The sequence below is a fragment of the Bos indicus x Bos taurus genome, chromosome 24, assembly GCF_003369695.1.
Source record: "Bos indicus x Bos taurus breed Angus x Brahman F1 hybrid chromosome 24, Bos_hybrid_MaternalHap_v2.0, whole genome shotgun sequence".
In the NCBI taxonomy this organism is placed as follows: Eukaryota; Metazoa; Chordata; class Mammalia; order Artiodactyla; family Bovidae; genus Bos; species Bos indicus x Bos taurus.
The window spans coordinates 1,168,730-1,193,430 of record NC_040099.1 but is presented as its reverse complement, the minus strand read 5'-3'; the positions used below and the strand labels follow the sequence as shown (position 1 = coordinate 1,193,430).

The window sequence follows — 24,701 nt, the reverse complement described above, 5'->3', positions numbered from 1 at the left end:
TTTTAGAATTGCTTTTTCAATTTCTATTAAAAAGTAGCCTGCTAGGATTTTAATTGCACTGAATCTGTAGGTAAATTTTGGGGAGAATTGGCACTTTAATAGTATTAAAGTGTTCTGATCCATGAAAGAAATATACCTCTTCTTTTACTTAGGAGTTTTAAAATTTCTTCCCAGCAATATTTTGGGTTTTCTTCTGAATTAGAAGTCTCTCTTAATATATTGGGTTGGCCAAAAAGTTCATTTGATTTTTTCCATAAGGTCTTATGAAGAATGGAATGAACTTTTGGGCCAACCTTATAATATAACATAACATAATTAATATACTGTTTCCCAGCTACCCACTTCATAATCTGTGTTAAATTAGGCTCCTACTTAAGATGTGAAGACAATTGGGGGAGAGTACCATTCCCCCAATAATGAGGACCAGCCAGACAGCCTGCTGAGATGCGGGTGGTCATCTGCTCAGCAGCAGTGCTCTTTATCTCAGCTCTGTGGCCTTCCAGGAGCTCCTTATCTGTGAGCAAGTGCTTTTTAAAAAGTTACATCATTATCTCTCACTCTTATCATGTTACGTGTGTTTTGTTGGGAAATAAGCAATGAATACATTTTCATTCTTATTTGTTGATGTCTGTATCTGGTTATAGGTGGCTTTTATGGTTCTGTTCTCTTTAACCCATTCTGACATTTGACCCATTTCAACTGATGAATGGTTATACAGTCCTTCTCTTCTTTTAAAATGGGTTAAGTTTGGATATGCATCTGTGAAGAACAAACTAAATGTCCTTGAAGTGCACAGGATCTGAAATTTGGTAGACTGTCAGGTGTTTGAATATTTATAGCAATGTAGCATTTTAAGCACATGTGTAGCAGTCTATAAAATCTGCCTCTGCTTATACCTGCTCTAGAGGCTTCATGGGGTAGTGTTACTGTGTGAGTAAGGAGATCTGCGGAGGGATGGGTTTCAACCTAAAGGAACAGCGAATGCAGAGAGCCTGTGAGAACCAGCATGGACATTACATCGTCGTAGGATTAAGTGCCAGACTAGAGCAGGAGCAGAGGGAGACGAGGCAGGGGATGAAGCAGAAAGCTACTGTGAGATCAGCTGTGGAGAAGAAGCACACGTGCTGCAGATTTGGTTATCTTCTAAGTGATTGTCAAATAACAGAGGGCTTGGGGTGAGGATGAGCGTAATCCTTAATTTTTCATCTAGTTCTATTAACATGTAAAAAAGCAGAAGGAAGGGAAAGTGGATTGGATAGTAGCACAGCATAAAATTAAATGATAAGATGGGAATTGTGTTGAGTTAAAGGACAGGGAAGCCTGGCATGCTGCAGTCCATGGGGCCACAAAGAGGCGGACAGGACTTGGCAGTTGAACAAAAATATACAGGAGGCGTGCGCTCAGGGTGTGTCTTCACTGCCTGACGCTTAGCTGTAAAAACATGGCAGTGCGAGTACAAGCATGAGGCTTGAAGTAACCAACTGAAAAAAACAAAAAGTTTTCTGGCTATTAATAAACAGATACTTACCTCTTATGAAGATATCTTAAGATTGCTTCACATGTAATTCTAAAGTACACTGTTATTTTATAATATCAATAAAAAGTAGCTTCATCTCCCTCCGGGAAAGTAACTCAGCCCTTATGTATTTATTGTATAATTGAGGAGTGTGAAAAAATGTAACAGCAGAAATATATTTACCAAACTTTTTGATATCCTCAAAACAAATAATTAGGAACTGATGTGGTTCTATTGAAACTCAGCTGCATTCAGAGATATTTAGGAAATAAGGCTTTATAATGAGCTGAATTTGGTCTATAAGTCAAGTAATGACTGGTAACATTAGTTTTTGTAATATGAACAAATGTAATAAGAACTTACCTCTTGTTCTTTTAGCTTTCAGAATAAACTGACTGTAAAAGAAGTGGATCTTTTCTCTTATCAAAACAGTAGTTTTGACAAAAATATAAAAATAGATCTACATGGCTGTTGCTGGTCCTAAAAGGGAGATGGACAGAGGGAGGGAGACCAGGAGAGGGAGCGAGACGGAGGGGAGAAGGAATCACAGGGAGCAGGACCTGGACCAGGGCTCGTTACTGCTGTCCCGCGACGTCTCACCTTGTCCACATCAGCTTTTCGTCTCCTCTCTGCGGTGCTGACATGACATAGACTCTGTGTGTTAGATTTTGTAAATGGTCATGCTGCACTGGATACTGTAGAGATAAGAGTTTACAAGCGTCTACAGCACTTTTTGTGTAAAGCTCTAACCCTTAGTTTTCAGCCCTGACCTGTGTCTTTGGAGCTACTAGTGGAGGGTGATCTTGCGTTTATTTTTCTTTGTTTGTTTTTCTGTCAGTTGTGTGCCAGTCAATGCCATTCACAGTATTAATGTAAGGATTTTACATCTCCATGTTTTTCAGCTTTGTCATCAAATTATTTTGTTTAGTGATACTTTCGATCATCCGTAACTTGACTCAGACCTGAAATAATGGCAGATACGGGAAGAACTTTCCAAATGGAGTCCTTGTCCATGTTCCGACACATCTCTTATTGGGGGATAGTTAACTGTATTTGGGAGTTGACTGAGAGAAATTAATTTTTAGTGACTGTGTCCATCTGAAATAAATTTATTTTGAAAGTATAAGTATAGATAAATATCTAGAATGTAATTTTTTCCTCCCAAAGTTATTTCTGAAGTATTATTTATCAACTGAAAGTTTAACTCTGATGTGCTATTATTTCATTGAGTTGATTATACTTCTTCTTTTTTTTAAGGTAAAGTGCAAGTTAAGAGTTCAGACATACAAGTTGGAGACCTCATCATAGTGGAAAAGGTTGATGCATTTTTAATATATTTTAGACATGTGTATACCAGTTATTAACATTTAGACTGATTGCATCTGAAGGAAATTATTTGAGACAGTTATTTTAAATCTTAACATTATTGTGTAAGATTGATATTCTGAAGGAAAAAATCTAGACTTTTGTATAGTGGTTTTTTTTTTTTTTTTTTTTTGCTAAAGTACATTTTAGTGTGTAGTCATATTTTGTCTAAAATAATATGTGTTAACTGTTTATTGTTTCATTGTCAGAATTATATCTTTGACCAAAGAATTATATTAGTTAGAACCTATTTATCATGAAATATGTTTCAGTTTCTGGGGCTTCCCAGGCGGCACTAGTGGTAAAGAACTTGTCTGCCAATGCAGGAGACATAAGAGGTGCGTCTTTGATCCCTGGGTCAGGAAGATCCCCAGGAGAAGGGCATGGCAACCCACTCCAGTTTCTTGCCTGGAAAATCCCACGGACAGAGGAGCCTGGTGGGCTCTGGTCCACAGGGCCGCAAAGAGTCGGACACAACTGAAGCAACTTAGCACACGCAGTTTCAGTTTCTAGAGCTTCCTTTTACAGACAGATGTATTATACATAATTATTGGATATTCTGTGGCTTAAAAAAACGGGAAATGGAAATAAAGAGGATTAGAAAGAAAAAGTTTAGGTCAGTGTTGTAGGAAGCCACAGTGGTCAGAGGTGGCTATGGACAAGCTGCCACTCCACTGGAGTTACCTGCCTGGGCTGTCTGCCTGTGTGGAGAAGCGTCTCTGCCTGCACAGTCTTGCTGAGTAACCGTTACTGAGGGCTCAGTCTTTATTTTTAAGGCTCTTGAACAACTTTTAAAAAAATATGGCAGGTTTTCCTAAGGCCTATTACAGAGGAGTGTGAGCCCTTGGTACCAGCTGACGTCCACCTGGGAACCCACCAGGGCACCCCTAGCCTGCGTCACCCGCAGGGGTGTTTAGTGAGAGGGCTCTTCCTCAAGACTGAAGTGGTCTTCATCTGGTTGCAGTAATGTGTACACAGATAATGTTGTGGGCTGTGTTTGTCTAATATTACAGAATGGGAGAAAATTAAACACATTGATTTGCAACATATTTATGTAGTATTCAGTTATATGAATACTATAAATTACTAACTTTTGATCCATTGTTAGATTTTGGATGGTTTTCTTTTCTGCTATTGAAGAGTGCTGTAGTGAACATCCTGGTACATATATTCTTGCAGAATTCTGTGGGCTAAACGCTGACAAGAGAGATGGCTGAGCCATATGTTGGTCATATACATTTTGATGTAATTTTTTTTAAAACTCAACATTTATTCCCTCACAGTTTGTATGGTCAGGAATCTGGGTACAGCCTAGCTGCACCTCCTGGCTCCGAGTCTGTCCCAGGGCTGCAGTCAAGGGGTGTCAGGGTGTCAGCCTCCTAGCCGTCACCTCCAAGCTCCACTGGGGCGGACCTGATGCTGGTCTCACTCCGGGGCTGGTTGGCAGGACTTGTTGCCTTTTTGGATTCAAGGCCTCAGTTCTACCAGCTTTTGGCCTGAAGCCACTCTCGTTCCTGGCCATATGGGCCTCTCCACCGGGCAGCTCACCACTGACGTGCCAGTTGGAGGGGAAAGAGAGAGTGTAAGTGTCAGCGAAAGGGACCGTGGTATATTAAGAAGACACAGGTCCCTACTCCTGTGTTGCTCAGAGTCCTGAAGAGGGAAAAATAAAAAGTATCCAGTAATTATTTTGGAGTTTCTAATTTATTTATTGATGCCCATAGAACATAAAACAGGATAGAGGAATATAGGGTAATGGTCTAAAATTGACATTAAGAACAGAAGTTCATTTGCAGTAGCATCAAAGAAATAAAATACTTACAAATAAAATCATTGTTAAGAATAAATGAGTGAGGTCCAAGAATAAATAAAAGAGGTCCAAAACTTTGAAGGCTACAAAACATTGTCAAAACACAGTAAAGAAGACCTAGATAAATGGAAGGACTTCCCATGTTCATAGATTAGAAGTATTCATACTGTTAAAACGAGAATACTCCCAAACTGATCTACAGATTCAGTGCTGCCCTCTCAACGTCCTAGCTGACTTCTTTGTAGAAATTTATGAGCTGATTCTGAAATTCATATGGAAATACCAAAGCTTCAGAGTAGCCAAAGCAGTTTTTAAATGTATGAACAAAATTGTTCGAGTATTCACACTTCTCCATTTCAGAACTTTTTAAAAGTTAACAGTAATCAATCAGGACAGTATGGAACTGGCATAAATTAAACATTGAGAGTCCAGAAATAAAGCCTTAAGTTTGTGGTTAATTGACTTTCAACAAGGGTGCCTGGAAAATTCAGTAGGATGGAGCTGTGTTTGGGTGGGTGCTTATTTTTGATCCAGTGCTGATTGTGACATTCTTCATTTTGTTGTCTGCAGTTATAGTTCATTCATTTTGTTGTTGCATACTATGACTTTTATCCTTTCTACCACTGGTGGATAGTTGGGTTGCTTCCAGGTTTTCTTGTTAGGAATGATAGCTGCGAGACATCCGTGACCATGTGTTGTGGCTCACGCATGCGCAATTTGCTGCTGCATATGTACTCAGGAGTGGGCTTGTTGGCTTTAGGGGTGTGTGGATGTTTCACCTGAGTGCTTACTCCAAATGGTTTTGCAGAGTGATGGATCAAATTAGTACTGAGGTCAGCAGGAACAGTTCCCATCCCTCATGTTTGCCATCACTTAGCACTGCCAACCTTTTAAAATTACCATTTCCAGATTGTATACGTAGCAAGTTGTAGTTTTAATGTGCATTTCTGTAAACTGTCAAAGGTGAACACTTTTTATATGATTTTGGATATTTCTTTTTTGGAAGCTTCCCTGTGGTTCAGTGGTAAAGAGCCAGTGAAAATCTCTTACTATTTTTCTTCTGAGTTATCCTTTCTTATCAGTTTGCAGGCCTTCAGATATTCTAGATAGGAGTCCTTTATTAGTTTTATCTTGCAAATATCTTTTCTTTCCTAGTAGGCTTTGTGGAATAGAAATTCCTAGTTTAATGAAATCTACCTTATTAATCTTTTCATTTATAATAAGTTTTTTTTAATTTGTGGTGGGGGAGGGGAAGGAGTCTTGTTTAAGAAATCGATCTTTCTACCAAAAAGTTATGAAAGTATTCTTCTGTATTATCTTTTAGGTTTTATTGTTTTGATTTTGACATTTATAATTCATTTGGAATAGGTTTTTGTGTTTCTATTGACGTAGAGGCCTGGTATTACCTCTTCTCATCGCCCATAGGTATCTAGTTTTCTCTAGAAAGCTATTTATTTATAAGATGTCCACAGTGCCAACTTCCTCATAAATCTGGTGTCCATATTTGTGTGGACTGACTTCTGCATTCTCTACTTTACATTATAAAATGATCTATCTTTGTGGAATGTCATCTTGTCTTAATTATTCTATTTTAATATTTAGTTTTGCTATGTTATACATTCAGCCCTCCATGTTGTTAGTCATTCTTGGCATTTGCATTGCCCTCTATATATTAGGAATGTCTTGTCAGTTCCCATCAAAAAAGCATGTTAAGATTTCGATTGAGTTTGTATTGAATGTATAGGTCAGTCTGTGGACACTTGTAATACTGCATATTATAATGTGAGAGCACAGTGTGTTCTATTTAATTTCTTTCAGTAATGTTTTATAGTTTATAAATTTTTTTATAGTTTTTTATTGAGAGAACTTGCCCATCTTTCATCTGTTTTATTCTAATGCTAGTTTTTTCTTATTACCAAAATGGGCATTTTTTTTTAATGTACTTTCTTGCTGTTTGTTACTGGAATATATGTTTTCATTTTCTGTGTCATTAATTTTGCTCTTATATTTGCTTACATCTTTGATGTTTGTGTTCTTTGTATTCTTTGGGATTTATTGGCTTTTTGTTTTTCTGCTTTCAAACAGATATTCAGTTCCCTGTGTGTTGTTAGTCTCCCTTTTCTTCTGTTTGCAGTTTAATCATGTATACTTTCCTCTTACCATTTTTCTAACTTTGGCTGTGTTCCACACATTTTGATATGTTGAGGTTTTATTACCAACATTTTCTAATTTCCATTCCCCCTTCACCTAGGGGTTCCTTAGCTCTCAATAATGGCCTAAAGAAATGTTAGAAATTATTTCATGTTAGAAATAAGAAGCACTGTTCTGCAGCATATCTTTTTTCACCATTAACAGCTCAATTTATATTTGTTGTTGTTGCTTGCTGACTGACAATAATTCATTTCTTTATTGTTTGTATATAAATATTTACTTAGGTCTCAAAAAATATAAATAATTCATGAAATTATGTGAAGTATTCTTATTATATTTTTCTTTAGTTTGTACAGCTTTCCCAGCTAATTAATGCTAATGCTAAGTATTATTAGTAGTACTAATTAATACCAATTATCATCAGTAATAGTGATTAAGTAAATGTATAAATAGTGAACTTTGAGTTTTTCTCCTTTTCTGCCTTGTAAAAGAGTATCTTCTCAAATTTGTAGGGTTTAGTCTGCTCAGCTGTACATTTATTCATTCATTCAACATTTACTAAGTGTTCATTTTTGATATGCTTTGTTTTGTGTTAGATGTTAGAAGAACACTATCCTCCCCTTCCTGGTCATTTAGTCAGATAGTGCATAATTTTTTTTATAAGGCAGTAAACATATACTATATGTATGAGTCGAAGTACAGCAAAGGCCACAGAAATGGTAATGTTTAACATTTTTTAGAAATAGAGTAGTTTCAGATCATCACTAAATGGCATTTACATGATTCATTGATGGGGAAAGAAATCTTAGAGATCTAACTAAAATATGAATTAAATTTTCATTTTTGTTATACAAATTATAAATGTTTCAGCATAGAGATAATATTATTTTAGTTGTTTTTAGCAGCTGTTTCGCCTTTGAAATGGAATTGTGTTAATTTATAAACTTACATACAGATAATTAATATTTTATGTTACTCTGCAGAATCAAAGAATTCCATCGGACATGGTATTTCTTAGGACGTCAGAAAAAGCAGGTATTTTTATTTTTATTTGCATTGCTGATGATTAGTTTTTGGCAGTTTAATTTTCATATTGAAAGATAAAGTTATTCTCATAAGAATTTTTCTTCAAATGATAATTGAATCCTTTAATTTCTAAATCACATTTAAGTATGTTTAAAACAATGATTTTACTGTATAATATGTTGGTTTAAAAAATATAATCCTATCAGAATCTGTTTGTCAAGTGAATATTTTCATGCAATCCATTTTGATATCTAAATAATTAATGATGTTGCTCAAATTTTGATTGCTGTTCTGCATTTACAGTTTTATTCCTCATTTAGCAAACATTCATTTAGCACTTACCATGTGCCGGGCACTACTTGTTGCTTAGGACACAAAAGGGAGTGAAACCAAGTTGCTCTTTTCAAAGAGTTGATGATATATTCATTTATGGAAGTATACATGTTGACAGCTAGCAATACTCTGATTGTATATAAATATTAAAAGACATGTGGGGGTGATGGGAGGGAGCAGACAATTTGCCTGGGTAAGTTGAAGTGAGCTTCACAGTAAAAATGATATTTATATGACCTGAACTTTAAACAAGAAGAAGTTGCTAAAGTGGTAATGAAAAGGAAGCTTCTTGTGGTCAGAGAGAAGAACTGTTAATTGGAAATCAGGAAGCTTAAACTCTAGTCTGCTTTGACTAGTTTCTAATTATATGACCTATCCGTGTGGTCATACACTTTCATCATCTCTAAAATGATGGGAGGTTTATCAGGTAATATCCAAAGTTCCTTCTGCCTTATGTTTCTGACTTTGTTGAATAAATGAACATTATTTTTATAGGAAGCTCAACATGTTATTTTTGTTCTGGAAACTCAGCATATTGTTTGTAGCATGAAAATTCTATAAAGGACTCAGTTAAAAATTTAGAGTTGTTGGTTTAGTTTTTTCTCCATTTATAAATAGTGTTTTCCTTTTTTAAGGACATTTTAAGTCATCATAAAGAAGGAAGATGTTTTCTTTTTTCACCAATTGTGTTACGATTATTTACATCCTAAGAGGCATGCTAAGTTGCTTCAGTTGTGTTCGACTCTGTGCAACCCCATGGACTATAACCTGCCAGGCTTGTCTGTCCATGGGATTCTCCAGGCAAGAATACTGGCAAGAATACTGGAGTGGGTTGCCATGTCCTCCTCCAGGGGAATCTTCCCGATCCAGAGATCCAGCCTATATCTAAGTCTGCTGCATTGGCAGGCAGGTTTCTAACCACTAGCGCCACCTAGGGCTAGATATAAATTTACTTTCAGTTCAGTTCTTCCCTTGTAGCTCAGCTGGTAAAGAATCTGCCTGCAATGCAGGAGACCTGGGTTCGATCCTGGGTTGGGAAGATCTCCTGGAGAACGGAAAGGCTACGCAGTCCAGTATTCTGGGCTAGAGAATTCCATGGACTGTATAGTCCATTGGGTCACAAAGAGTCAGACATGACTGAGCGCCTTTCACTTCACAGTTCAGTTCATTGATCAGTCGTGTCTGACTCTCTACGACCCTACAGACTGCAGCACGCCAGGTTTCCCTGTCCATCACCAACTCCTGGAGCTTACTCAAATTCATGTCCATCAAGTCAGTGATGCCATCCAACCATCTCATCCTCTGTCGTCCCCTTCTCCTCCTGCCTTCAGTCTTTCCCAGCATCAGGATCTTTTCCAGTGAGTCAGTTCTTGGCATCAGGTGGCCAAAGTATTGGAGTTTCAACTTCAGCATCAATCCTTCCAATGAATATTTAGGACTGATTTCCTCTAGGATTGACTGGTTGGATCTCCTTGCAGTCCAAGGGACTCTTAAGAGTCTTCTCCAACACCACAGTTCAAAAGCATCAGTTCTTCTGCACTCAGCTTTTTTATAGTCCAACTCTCACATCCATACATGACTACTGGAAAAACCATAGCTTTGATTAGATGGACCTTTGTTGGCAAAGTAACGTCTCTGCTTTTTAATATGCTGTCTAGGTTGTTCATAACTTTCCTTCCAAGGAGCAAGTGTCTTTTAATTTCGTGGCTGCAATCACCATCTTCAGTGATTTTGGAGCCCCAAGTCTCTCACTGTTTCCACTGTTTCTCCATCTATTTGCCATGAAGTGAGGGGACTGAATGCCATGATTTTAGTTTTCTAAATGTTGAGTTTTAAGCCAACTTTTTCACTCTCCTCTTTCACTTTCATCAAGAGGCTCTTTAGTTCTTCTTCACTTTCTGTCATAAGGGTGGTGTCATCTACATACCTGAGGTTATTGATATTTCTCCTGGCAATCTTGATTCCAGCTTGTGCTTCATCCTGCCCTGCATTTCGCATGATGTACTCTGCATATAAGTTAATAAGCAGGATGACAGTATGCAGCCTTGGCATACTCCTTTGCCGATTTGGAACCAGTCTGTTCCATTTCTAGTTGTAACCATTGCTTCTTGACCCACATACAGATTTCTCAGGAGGCAGGTCAGGTGGTCTGGTATTCTCATCTCTTTAAGAATTTTCCATAGTTTGTTTGATCCACATAGTCAAAGGCTTTGGTGCAGTCAATAAAGCAGAAGTAGATGTTTTTCTGGAATTCTCTTGCTTTTTCGATGATCTAGCGGATGTTGGCAATTTGATCTCTGGTTCCTCTGCCTTTTCTAAAACCAGCTTGAACATCTGGAAGTCCACAGTTCACGTACTGCTGAAGCCTGGCTTGGAGAATTTTGAGCATTACTTTGCTGGCATGTGAGATGAGTCCAATTGTGCGGTAGTTTGAACATTCTTTGGCTTTGCCTTTCTTTGGGATTGGAATGAAAACTGGCCTTTTTCAGTCCTGTGGCCACTGCTGAGTTTTCCGAATTTGCTGGTATATTGAGTGCAGCACTTTTATAGCATCAACTTTTAGGATTTGGAATAGTTCAACTGGTTTCCATCACCTCCCCTAGCTTTGTTCGTAGCAATGCTTCCTAAGGCCCACTTGATCTCACACTTTAGGATGTCTGGCTCAAGGTGAGTGATCACACCATCATGGTTATATGGGTCATGATGATCTTTTTTGTATAGTTCTTCTGTGTATTCTTGCCACCTCTTCTTAATATCTTCTGCTTCTGTAAGGTTCATACCATTTCTGTCCTTTATTGAGCCCGTCTTTGCATGAAATGTTCCCTTTACCTAAATTTACTTTACTGTGTGCTATTTAATGGGCAGTTTTCTTTTTCCTGTGGGACAGAGACTGGCGAACTACTTTACCAGTCCCTTTCCCTTTCCTGTCCAGTTAGACGAAGCCATGCCCTGAGGTGTGGCAGAGGAAGGGTGGCTGAAAGCTGCGTGCACCGGTTTTAGCCCCGGCTCTCCCTGCGCTGGCTGCGTCTCCATGACTGCTCTGACCTTGGGAGCTGCCTGTTGAAGATGGCAGAGCTTCCCTCAGCTTAGGTTCCTAAATGACTGTGTGTAACAGTCCTGTCCCCTTCCATCACCTAGTGAGCTCTGTATGATGGAGACTTACTATTAACTAGTAGAGTTGGAAGGTTTATCTTTTATGGATAGAATAGTGTTCCCTTAGCACCTGCAGAGCTGTGACAGGCAGTTAAACTCTGCCTTTGCCTTCATGTCTTGTTTGTACAGACCCTCAAGTTCTGCTAGGCTTGAGAGATTTGGGCCTTTGCAGTTTTCAAGGGGATGTGTGTATCCCTGCACTGGCAGGTGTGGCCTTCTAGACTCTTGGGAATATAGAGCTCTTACCCCTTGTCATCTGATTTTCCAGCTTTTCTTTTAAATTTTGTGATCAGCTTGTTGTTTACCCCAGCTTTGCTACCACCCAAGGAATCTGCGATAATGAACAGTTGCCACTGATTGCTTCTGACAAAGATTCCAGGAGAAACACCATTCTCTGTGACTCAACTGTGGGTTGGGTCAAAGCCAGACAAACCCTACCTAGTCAGGTGATTACAGCTCTCTGGGCGTGGAGTTTGGGGAGTCCCAGCCCTCATTTGTTCTCCTCAGTGTCTGCCAGACCTCTGGTTTCCTCAGCTCTGTGAAGTTTGACTTGGGGACAGGTTACTGGAAAAGGGACAAGTCAGACCACACAAGTCTGTCATAGTTAGATTTAGCCCCATTTCTTAAATAAATGCACCTGGGATTGTTGCAAGTCTGATTATTTTCCAGAGTTTTGAAAAAAATTGCTTTTGACACCTTTTGCTAATGTTCTCATTACAGTTATGGAGGAATGGGTTTACAGAGATTTTTACACTGCCATCTCTCCTTATTTATGGTTTGTTTATCTTTGTTTGTAAATGTATTCAGTATAATGAATAACAATGTGTGTATTTGGGAGGTGCTTTTATATTTAATTGCCTTTGTAGTGATTATGGTAGATATATATGTAAGAATATTATACTAAATGTGAAAATGGCTATAGGTAATTAACTTAAAAGAAATATATTATGCACATCATGTTAGGAGATTAAATGTGAACAATATCCATCACTTTAAAGCTAGAAGATTATTAGAAAAGTCCATTTTTCAGAGCAAGAATCTGAAGGCTAGAATACAAATTCTTTGCTAAAGTTTTGGAAATTGTAATTCAGCCACTGTATAATTGTTATGGCATGACATAGTAAGATAGCAATTCAAATAGAATATTAGAACATTAGTTATAGTGTTATAGTGACAAATGATATAGTCTGTTGTGCTGACTTCAGATAAATAGAATTGTATCCAAATGGATTATGTTCTAAAAATGTCTCCTTTTTCTCAGATTTTGCTTTGCATTGTATGTTGTAGGGACAGTTTCTCTCTGTAGGATAATGATATTTAATTTTTGGAGGACATAGATCTTTTTGAGACTCCTAAGAATTATCACTTTGTTCCTGAAAAGAATGTACACAATATATATGTCTGCTAATTTTTTTATTTTTTACATATTCCTAAAAGATTATTAATGATCCAAGTTTAAGATCATGCTGTCATCTGTTTTAACCTGTGGTTATATTTCTCAGGTTTAGGATTTTTTATGTCAAGTTTTAATTGTTAAAACAGTTACTAATACTTATATGGAGATATTAACATGTCAGATTCCTGTTTTGTGATATTTTTCTTCTCTTTATAAAATGACTGCATAGCTTCTAGCTATGTAAAATTTGTGTCATAATATTACTTTCAATCAAAGATTTATTTTTAGAAATTCTGTTTCTGTGACTTTATATAATTATTTAAGTTTTTAAATTAAAGCGTAATTTTTAAAAGTACACATTCAGAATTTTTTGTGTATCTGCTAACACTATAAATATTACTTTATTATTTTTTAGTTTCAGCTCAGAAAGCCCTGATAATGCATTGTCTATTATAATAAGAATCTTTAACACTAGGCAGTATAAAAGTCTTAAATCTGTGCAGCATGTTCAAGTTTGGACAATAGCCACTGGGCGTTTGTCAATACAGCTCAGCGAGTCTCTTGGTGGCATCATATTGACTGTGTATTAATACAGGGTATTCTATCGGGCCGTCAGTTGATTGTTTAGAATGTAAATGAAGCTGTTGATGGATCTGGTGACTGATGGCTTAAATTCCAATTAATCAATTGCTTCATCAGTTTCTTAATTCAGATCAAATATCTCCTGAATGCACACAATTCTTCTAGTGGTATTAAGAGAAATTAATGCTTTAGAACTAATTTTCATCAATCTCTTATAAATGCCAATATCTTTTTCACTTGTCTCCTAAGTGATGACATTATCGTTTAAGTGTTTGGGACATACCACAAGAGATCAGCTGTCACTTGTTAGTGGGCGAGGGGTAGGTAAATGACACTGTACTCCTCTGCATTTTCTGTGTGGTACTATTCATCTTGCCACAGCTTAAAAATTTCATGCAGAGTCATTAAGTCATATAAATGATTTAGAAATTAAGTTTAATGGCAAATGATCTGGTATTACATATGCAAAGTCAATGTCTATTTTTCTTTTGTTGGGCACATACTGTAGCCTGTCTCTTTCAGAGCCGTTGCATGTGTGAGCTGTTGCAGGCAGGCTGCTAATATTACAGGGTAACTTATTAAAACTTATGACAGACTCGTGTGCCCTGTCTCTGAGGGTCCCATCAATTACTTTATCACCAGCTCTCCTAGGCGACCCATACATGAGTTAATCTTCATTTGATGATCATTAAACCTGTCCTTTGCTGTCAACTCTTGTCAATTATACCAAATAAAATCAAGTATTCATAAGAAGTCAGTAATAGGATATAAGCAGACCAATTTAATAATTCATTTTTACTGAGCCTTAAGTGGCATCGGTTATAGCTAGTGCTTGCTGTTAAAAAATTACTAGACATAGTTCGTGTAAGACAAGGTGGCCATATTTACAGTTTTTCTACAGTTCATTTTCTCTCTTTAAATCGTATCGTGTGAGTCTAGTAATGTTAACTGTTGTTGTTCAGCTGCCCAGTTGTGTCCAACTCTTTGTGACTCCATGGAATGTAGCATGCCTCCCTATCCCTATTAACTGTACTGGAAGATAAATGATATGTCAATTTCCTCTATAATTTTAAGAATAGTGTAATTATTTAACATGAGGTATATCCTTTTACTTTGAAGAAGAGCATGTATATTGTTTCTAGTGTTTGGTAAGTTTACAGATATCTAGGTAAGGTATATAAACACAAAATACGTGAAATTTAAGAGGCTTTAGAGAGTCTTTCTTGTCTCATTTTATATGTTAGAAAGCAAACCTTTAGAGCAGAGCCATGGGCATCGATGTCTCAAAGTATGTGTCAGACAGAATCTAGAATCCACTCCCTTTCAAGTTGTTTTTGTACTTTATGAAGTACACACACAGATGTATAAACATGCATATATTTAAGAGGAAAAAAGCAATCTTGAGAAAAACGTTTAAGCGTAAAATAATATGTACTGCAAATTTCCTTGAACTCCTTTTTAGTTAAAACCAGTTATTCTCCTTATCATAAATCTGTTGACAAATAATGCATAACAAAATTTGTTTCCCTGTGAACTTTATTGGGAACAGACCTTGCTTAAGTCCATGCATGAGGGCAGTGCTGAAAACAATGGGGAGCTTGGTGGGCAGTAGTTCAGAGGACGAATCTGTGATGCACTCCAGCAAGGGAAACAGCAGCCCTGCCAGAAACTTCCCTGCTAGACTCCGGGGGAAAGTCACCCAGTAGGGGGCCCACAGCCCCCGACCCGTCTGTGTGTGCAGACACTGGGCTACTCCATGCAGGAATAGTGGGAGTGGGACAGATTGGAAAGACTTCTGGGAAACAGACAGGCTCACCCATGTTGGCCCGGGGCCTGAGCACAGTCTCTAGATTCCCCGCTCTGTTCCCAGGGCAGTTCCTGTGAAGCTGACCTTCAAAACAGAATCACATGCACCCCCATCACCCCTGCCTAGACGTCAGTGCGTCTGTCCAGGCTGTGGTCCCAGGCTCAGGCAGAGAACCTTCCAGCTGCTGGTCCCTGACCGACTGTGGGGCCAAAGTAGGACTGTCCAGAATTGCGAGAGTTCCCCATGAGCCATACACATTCACTGATAAAGAATGAAAAATCTGACCAACCAAGCACATTCGAATGGCACTATTTTTTTTTAAACCAGTAAGAGGTTTACGCAGAGCCTAGAAAGCAAGGAAATACTCTGAGCAAGGATATCAGAGGGAGGGTACTGTGGAGGAGCAAGATTTCACAAAGTTGTTAGCCAGGTCTTTAAAAATAAACCATTGACTAAACAACCAGCATCCAAACTAAATTCCTGGTTTGTGTAATGTGGTTCAAGCTGTTAGATAAATCAGCTGTGACGAGGTCTGTGTTGGTGTACGGCACTGGGGTCTGGAATCTCATGGACCCGATGGTGGCATGGAGCTGTGCTTCCTGGTGAGACCCTGGGGCAGTTCTCCTCTGAGCCTGCACAGGGCATCACCTGCCTCCTGTCTCTGGGACATCAGATGTTCTGTGTGGGCCAGGACTGTCACTTAGTTGTGTTCGGACTCAAAAATCATGTCTGACTCTTGGCGACCCCGTGGACTGCAGCATGCCAGGCTCCCCTGTCCTTCACTGACTAGTAGGTGCTCAGTAAGTAGTAATAGCCTTCATTTTTGATGAGAAAGAAATGACACCCTATTATGGATACATATATAACTCTACATTTTTTGAGGGGCCAAGTCCAAAATAGTTTCTAACTGAAAATGTAGACTCCATAACTACTGCTTCCTTAATTTGGAGTTTTCTGTTCTCATCATAATCTTTGAAAGACCTACCCAGAGAGAGCCAGGCCAAAGTGTGCTTGTGTTGAATCCCTCCGGTGTCCCTTACTGTTCTTCCTGCTACTTTGTCCCAGGCCTCATCCTTCCTGCCCTGGCCCACCGTTGGTATCTTTTATTCTGGCCCTTTGGCCCTTGAGGTTCAAAATTTTCTAAGAAGACTTTTGTGGGGGGTGGGGGGTGGGGGGGGAGTCGCACTGCATATCTTGTAGGATCTTAATTCCCCGGCCAGGGATTGAACCGGGGGCCTGTGGCAGTGAGAGCCCAGCATCCTAATCACTAGGCGACCAGAGAACCCCCGTGCCCAGAAGACGTGAACACTTGATATGTGTTACTGTGGGTCTTCTTTTCCTTAAGTGTATATCATAGTCATTTTCCAGCTGAATCCTCCTCCCTTAGGGCCTCTCACAGAAGTCCTCCACCCCATTTCTGGTATAGGGCTCTAAAAAGCCTGCTCCAAAAGACTAAGTTTCATTTTAGAACTTTATGGCTGGGCTACTTGTATGGCCAGTGGCATGCATACTCTGATTCTCCCAGCACATTTTTTTTTCTTTAATTTTATTTGGTTGTTTATCTAATTATTAATAAGGTCAGTAGGAACTGTAGTCCCTGGAATAATGCTTTCAGTATGGTGGTGTTCAGTGGATGTTGGGTACACACCTAAGACCAGTGTGGTGTATCAACCTGTAATAATGTGAAGCAAGGCCAAGCCACATGAGTTAATTCAGAAGTTGACAGTGCTGCCTTTCTTTCCTAAGTTCTTAGTGAACATTTCTAGACATTTCCTATAAAATCTTCATTAGGTCTTCATTTATTTTTTAAAAGATGTTAGGAGGTATTTATTTCTAGATAGCATGCAAACCTTTAATTTAATGCTTCTGTTTTGCTGTAGTGATCACTATTGAAAGCTGACCTGGCATACGGCAGTCTCTTCCTCTGGATAAAAGGGAAAAGGCCATGAGATAACTTATTGATGAAATTAGCTACTGAAGTGGAGAGGACATGTAGTCAGCCAATAGTTGTCATAGCTTGAGCTCTGTTAAAGGAGCATGTATGCAGTGAGCCGTTCAACAGAGCTGCACTGTGCTGAACTGTGCTGGTCAATAGTATAATTCTACATAAAATTGATGGATAGGAGCAAACACTGCTAGACAGGGGAAGGGGAGCTCAGAAATATAAATATGAAAAAAGTACAATGAAAAGTAATCTCCATTTTTGCAGGTGTTACAATATAAATTTAGATGTAGGTTACTATAGTGCAGTTTCAGTTATTTGCAGTTTTCCTATCCTGCAGAGAACAAATGTATGTGTAACATTTTTGGTTTACATTTTCTATAATAATCTGAATATGTTTCTTAAAGGTTTTTAAAAATGTTGTACTTTGTTCTTAGGTTCACAGAACAGTGAGAAGGGGGTGCAGAGGTTTGCAGTATATTCCCTGCCCTCACACACGGGTAGCTTCCCTCATTATCAGCGTCCCCACCAGACGGGCCATTTGTTACAATTGACAGACTCACACTGGCACATCACTGTCACCAAGCTTCCATCATTCGCATTGAGATTCTCTCTTGGTGTAGTACGTTCTGTGGGTTTTGGCAAATGTGTAATGACGCCCATCCATCGTTGTATATAGTATCATAAAGAGTATTTTCTCCGACCTAAAATCTTCTGTGATCTGCCTGTTTGCCTCTACCCCCACTCCATCCTGGGCAACCACTGATCTTTTCAGTGTTTCCGTAGTTTTTTCTTTTCCAGAATGTCATGTAATTGGAATCACATAGTATGCAGCCTTTTGAGATTGGTTTCTTTCACTGAGAAATAAACGTTTAAAGTTCCTCCATATCTTTTCATGACTTGATAGCTCATTTCATTGTATTGCTGAATTATTCTCCATTATCCACATTTACCACAGTGATCCATTCACTCACCCAAGGACGTCTTGGTTGTTTCCAAGTTTTGGCAGTTGTGAATAAAGCTGGTATAAAATCTACATGCAGGATATCATGGAACATAAGTTCCTCAGCTCTTTTGGATAAGTGTCAGGGAGTGCAGTTGCTGGATTGTATGGTAAAATTATGTTTAGCTTTGTAAAAAACACCAAACCGTCTTCCAAAGTGGCTGCACCATTTGCATTCCCAGCAGCAATGAAAGAGAGTTCACATTGCTCTGAGTCCCCAGCGTTTGGCGCTGTCGGTGTTCTAGAGTCTGGCCATTCTCATAGGTGTTGAGTGGCGTCTCCTTGTTGTATTCCCTTTCGTTTCCCTTTTGTGATGTGGAGCATCTTTTCATGTGCTTATTTGCCACCTCTATAACTTTCTAAAATAAAGTACTAATTAATAGTAAACCTTAATAGTCAAGAACACCAAACAGGAGGTAATCACTTAAACAGTTAACGCGCTCTGTCTTTTCAGCAAACTCATTTTGTGAGTCAAATAAGTAGACTTCTAAGGATTTTTGTTCATGGGAATCTCTAGATACATCATTTGTATATCACCACTGTACGATGAATTGTGGCTTTAAGGTACCCATAACTCAGGAGTTTTTCTTCTCTTATTCCAAGGTTCGTGTTTTATTCGAACTGATCAACTCGATGGTGAAACTGACTGGAAGCTGAAAGTGGCAGTGAGCTGCACACAGAGGCTGCCCGCTCTGGGGGTGAGCGTTGTTGTCGTTACTCCATCAGTTACTGTATGGTCATTTCTGTGCACTTACGTACCAGCTAACTTGATTAATGCATTGATAATGTAAAGAATAATTTCACTACTAAATTCATCGAAAATTATGCCCACATAATTTCTGTGATATCTTAGCACATACCCTGTTTGAGGTGTGGTTTTGAATGTTCTGAGCTTGGCTCAGGTTTTCCTTCTTTTCTTTCCCTTTCCTTGTTATTTCTATTTTTAATCCTCTCATTTGAGTAATCTTTGAAATCGAGACTCCTGGTGGGGGTTAGATGAGTCCGTTTTTGGTAACTGACTGACTCCCAGAAGGCTATTAAGGTGCTGCTTTGGGATAATTCAGGGGGGGCATCCCCAGCCCTGAACTCAGCCCATCCACTTCAGCTTTTCCCTCTGAGAGTGGAGAGTCTTCCCTGGGGAGGAGGAGGTACAGTGTCCCTGTGTCTGTCAGCTCCTGAGGAGGAGAAAGACACCTGCAGACTTCTGGCTGGGCCTCTGCTGCCTGGAGATGGACAGGATAGAGGACACCATGCTTGTGGATTTCAGCGTGTTCCGTGGTCTCTGAAAGTCCATCTCACATGTGCTCAGAATCTCCGAAACTGCTACACATCTTTTTTTCTTTTTCTTTAAGCAAAATCACAATTGTGGCCTTTTGGTGGTGTTGGGTATTGTATGTGCTGTTTATTTGAATGAGAACAGCTTTATCTTAACATGATTTGTTGATATTCATTGGAGAGTAAAGAAAGACTGAGATTGTCTTAAGAATGACCTTGAAGCCAAGCAGTTGTTGCAGGGAAGGGGGTTGAATCCTCTGGATTTGCTCACTGTCCTGAGATGGTCTGGCTTTGATGGAAGTAGGGACGGCTCATGGTTCACAGTTAATTCTGTGAATCACCGGGGACTTCCTCATTCTTGTATGTATTGCACTTTGGGGAAACTAAATCTGTGTGACATATGTCAGCCTTGGCAGTATTTTGATTCTTCAGGTGCTTTCCGTCAGCTATACTTTCGGTAGTGCCTGCGTTGAAATTCCTTCCTTCTTTAGAGTTTGTTGGGTTTCTTGGGTCTGTGGGCTCATGGTTTTCTTCTCTTTCCGTCCTCCTTTCTGCCCAGACTCCTCTCCCTGGGACACGGGTGACAAGTGTTAGACTTGACATTCCTGCCCATGTCGAGCTTCTCACTTCCCAGGGAAGTCCCATGTTGGTCGGTTTTTAAATTCACCAATGTCTAGTTTTCTGTTAAAGACCTTGAAGAAGGAAACGGCACCCCACTCCAGTGTTCTTGCCTGGAGAATCCCAGGGATGGGAGGAACCTGGTGGGCTGCCGTCTATGAGTTCGAACAGAGTCGGACATGATTGAAGCGACTTAGCAGCAGCAGCAGTAGCAGCAGCAGCAACAAATTATTTTATTCCAAATACTGTATTTTTAATCTCTGGAACCAGGTTCCATGTGGTCACCACTTTTTGTTATTATTTAAGTCCTCTTCTCTCCTAATGTGTTCACAGTTTCATTTAACTCTTTCAGCAGTTTGTGATACATATTTTTTGTTTGTTAATTCCGTTGTCTCTGTTATTTCTGAGTATGTTTCTTTTTAAAGAATTTTTCTCCTTGTTACAGGTCACACTTTCCTGCTTCCTTGCATAGCTGATAACTTTTAATTGGGTGCTGAATAATGTAAATAACTATGTTTTTCTCTTACTTCGCAACCTACTGATCTTCATTGTCTTAGTTCCATAACTTGTGGATAAACTTGACCTTTCCAAGACTTGTTCTTAAGCTTTGTTGGGGAGGCCTGGAGTCCCCTTTATCGTGATGCTAATGTAACCCCACCCCAGGGCCTGCTCCTCCTGGGGTAACTGTGGGCATCTCAGGCTCTTCTGAGGTACCTCTAACTCCAGCTGCTCAGACTGTGTCTCTCCCCAACTCTGTGTCATCCCTGGGTCTGGGCAGGATGCTTCTGGTCACACTGCGCCAGCCATCACTTCCCTTGTCCTCCTCAGTCCAAGGCGGGAGCAGACTCATCAGACCTGCTGTGGCCTGTCCTTCCCTCCCCCTCCCTCTGTGCCGGCGCCTGCCAGCTCCCGCAGGTCCCTGGGCTCTACCCGCCGCTCTGCAGCCTGGCCCCAGGCGCGGCACCTGCCCTGGGCAGGAGGCTGGCCTCCCTGGGGCTCGCAGCTGCGTTCTCGTCTCCCGAGGGTCCCAGTCCTGCGACTCTACCAGGTACCTTGTGTCCTGTGTCTGAAACAGCTGACTCACATGATTTGTTCATCTTGCAGTGGGAGGGCAAATCTCACACCAGTTGCAATGACACAGCTTGTAGAAGTTTGATTAATTCTTAGTGAGAAATATGTGTCTTATGGGCTAACTGAGCTCCATGATATTTAAAATTAAAATTAAAAGGTGGTCCATCAAGCATAAAGTTTTAACAAGTCCAGAGCAATGGGCCTTTGCTATTGGAGGGTTTGCTTACTTCAGGAACATACCTGCCAGGAGGACGGGGCACACCCCGGCCATGTCTCCTCTGTCCTGGAAGGCACTTCATACCCTTGTTCTCAACCACACAGCTTCCTTCACAAACACGTGAGTGAAGCTGTGCACATTTTTCCTGTTAGGATAGGCGTTCAGCAGTATGTTTGGGGGTTATCCTTTTATGTTAGAAAATACATGTCTCTGAAGGAGTTTTTTAGCTACATGGTATTTGGCAAATTATAACCTCTGGGACTAGCCTGGCATTGGTGAATGTGAAAGTTAATGTTTTGATATTTTATAGATAATAATAGAGTGCAGAAGTAGGCATAGCGCAGCGGTTTGATCCTTTGGCCAGAATGCTCTAGAAGACGACAGTGACAGCCCTGCTCATCTCCTGTACGTTAGTCAGTGGACCCGTCAGCCTCTTCAGTCTGATGACTGCGAGAGTGGCATCCCATTTAAATATGCTTTTAATCTTTCTGTGAGGTTGAAGATTTCTTACCTAAGAAAGTAGACTTATTTTATTTTTTTGTAAGTGTCTGTTCATGTTGTCTACCCATTTTCCTGTTGTATGTTTTTAAAGAGGTTTTTATATCTAGTTGGCTAATCATTTATCATTCTTCACTGTTTTAATCTGTTTTAAATATTTTTGTTTATAGTTTCTTTTGTCCATATAAAAGCTTCCTGTCCTTAAATAAGGTGACCTAACAGCAGTTTTAAAGTAGTCTCTAGAATGATTATTTATATAATGTGATAGAAGTGCTAATTATCATTACAGTGACTTTCAAACTGACTTGTACATCTTAAATTTACACAATGTTAGATGTCATATATTTCAATAAAAATATTTTTAAAAATAAATAATCACTGCCTTTATTTCTTGCTTAGACTGTTTCCACTCCATGGTTATAAAGATCAGATCAGATCAGTCACTCAGTCATGTCCGATTCTTTGTGACCCCATGAATCGCAGCACGCCAGGCCTCCCTGTCCATCACCAACTCCCAGAGTTCACTCAGACTCACGTCCATCGAGTCAGTGATGCCATCCAGCCATCTCATCCTCTGTCGTCCCCTTCTCCTCCTGCCCCCAATCCCTCCCAGCATCAGAGTCTTTTCCAATGAGTCAACTCTTTGCGTGAGGTGGCCAAAGTACTGGAGTTTCAGCTTTAGCATCATTCCTTCCAAAGAAATCCCAGGGCTGATCTCCTTCAGAATGGACTGGTTGGATCTCCTTGCAGTCCAAGGGACTCTCAAGAGTCTTCTCCAACACCACAGTTCAAAAGCATCAATTCTTCGGCACTCAGCCTTCTTCACAGTCCAACTCTCACATCCATACATGACCACAGGAAAAACCATAGCCTTGACTAGATGGACCTTTGTTGACAAAGTAATGTCTCTGCTTTTGAATATGCTATCTAGGTTGGTCATAATTTTCCTTCCAAGGAGTAAGCATCTTTTAATTTCATGGCTGCAGTCACCATCTGTAGTGATTTTGGAGCCCAGAAAAATAAAGTCTGACACTGTTTCCACTGTTTCCCCATCTATTTCCCATGAAGTGATGGGACAGGATGCCATGATCTTCATTTTCTGAATGTTGAGCTTTAAGCCAACTTTTTCACTCTCCACTTTCACTTTCATCAAGAGGCTTTTTAGTTCCTCTTCACTTTCTGCCATAAGGGTGGTGTCATCTGCATATCTGAGGTTATTGATATTTCTCCCGGCAATCTTGGTTATAAATGGTTACTTTAAAAAAAAGTCACTGCCTTGTCTTTATGCTTGGACTGTCCCACTCTATGGTTATAAATGGTTACTTTAAAAATAATTATGCTTTACACATGAACCCCCTAGTCCGTCTAGCATTTGAACTCTGAGTAGGAAATCAAAAACAACTGCTGGCCAATTGCAGCCGTACTGTTTGCTGACTTGCTCACTATTTTAGCACAATTTTAAGCTTGCCCTGGGAGGTTCTGTTTTAAAGCCTCAACTTCGGTGTCTGAGTGTGCAGACTTCTCCAGACCTTTGCACATCTGTTCTCCCAGACTGTTTCCTGACTTTACACTTTATATCTTTTGCCATGCTGCTGCTGCTGCTGCTAAGTCGCTTCAGTTGCGTCCGACTCTGTGCAACCCCATAGACGGCAGCCCACCAGGCTCTCTGTCCCTGGGATTCTCCAGGCAAGAACACTGGAGTGGGTTGCCATTTCCTTCTCCAATGCGTGAAAGGGAAAAATGAAAGGGAAGTCGCTCAGTCGCGACCCCATGGACTGCAGCCCACCAGGCTCCTCCATCCATGGGATTTTCCAGGCAAGAGTACTAGAGTGGGTTGCCATTGCCTTCTCCAATCTTTTGCCATATTAATGTGTAAATGTTTTAAATTCTGTGTCGGTGAATATTTATACATTTTCTTTTTTTGAATGTGGATTTTGTGTTGTGCCCAGAAGGCTGTTCTTCCACCCGTGTTTGTTTATCATTTTAACCACTGTCAGTGTTTGTCAGCGGTAGTCTCAAAGTGAGAGGCTGGTCATTAACATTTATTGTCTTGTAATTATTAAATATTCCCTGCACATAGACCATAGGGAAGGAGGTTCAGTCCTGTTGCTGAATCTCTGTGGCTGAAAGATGGTTTTCTGAGTGAGGTCGAGTAGGTTCTTTTCACGGCAGCCTGCAGCTGGGCCGGAGTCTTCTCTGCGCAATCCTCCTCTCCACTCTCTGCAGCCTCACTTAGACCCCCAGCGTTTCTGTTGGCTTTGCTCTTCCTTTTCTTAGGTGTTGCCCGAGAGAAGGCTGTGCTGTTGCGTTGTCACTGAAGACGCCCAGCTTTCAGTTCTCACTTCTTGTTAACAGGGTAGCCCGTTGGCCTCAGCCTGTCCGCTGAGCCCTGGAGGCTTCCCGCTGCTGCTTCTCAGGCACCCTTTCCCTCCTCTGTGTCCTGCCTTCCGTTCCCAGCACACATTCTCAAGTAGTCTCCCCAGAGTTGCAGAGGGGAGATGCCACATGCCCCAGTGACTGGAGGATGTCTGTTTGCTGTTACGCTTGGTGGGGGGGGGCCCACCCCAGAGTGTTTGCCTCTGCATTGCCTTTCCAGGAGCTGGGAGGTGCTTGAGTGCTTGACACCTGGAAGCAGTTGCAGCAGAACATTGGTAGTAGAGTTAATTTGCTAGAGTGTTAAAAAAGAAGTACAGTGTTAAGGCACTGTATCAGAATTTTTCTGAAAGAAAAGCCAAACAAGCAAGGCTCTATGTGTTACATAGATTCCAGGAGCATGGGTCAGCCGTGACAGAGGCTGTGTGCAGAGGGGCCTGCAGAGTGCTGGTAGAAATGTCCATGCGTTGATCCTGTTGGTGTCACAGGTGTGTATTTGTATTAAGATGCAGAATATTGTACACTGTAAGCATGTATAATTTATTGCTTGTAAGTTATGTCCTAA

The 24,701-nt window shown here is 40.2% G+C and overlaps 1 protein-coding gene across 1 annotated transcript in view; it reads left to right on the top strand.

The window, feature by feature from the left end:
• The window catches only part of ATP9B (ATPase phospholipid transporting 9B (putative)), a 151,404-nt gene that overhangs the window by 37,010 nt on the left and 89,693 nt on the right, over positions 1 to 24,701 (top strand). The window contains exons 6-8 of the mRNA XM_027526313.1: positions 2,774 to 2,832; positions 7,826 to 7,877; positions 18,688 to 18,782. Of these exons, the coding sequence (XP_027382114.1) occupies positions 2,774 to 2,832; positions 7,826 to 7,877; positions 18,688 to 18,782 (206 nt within the window). The remainder of the gene's footprint in view (positions 1 to 2,773; positions 2,833 to 7,825; positions 7,878 to 18,687; positions 18,783 to 24,701) is intronic.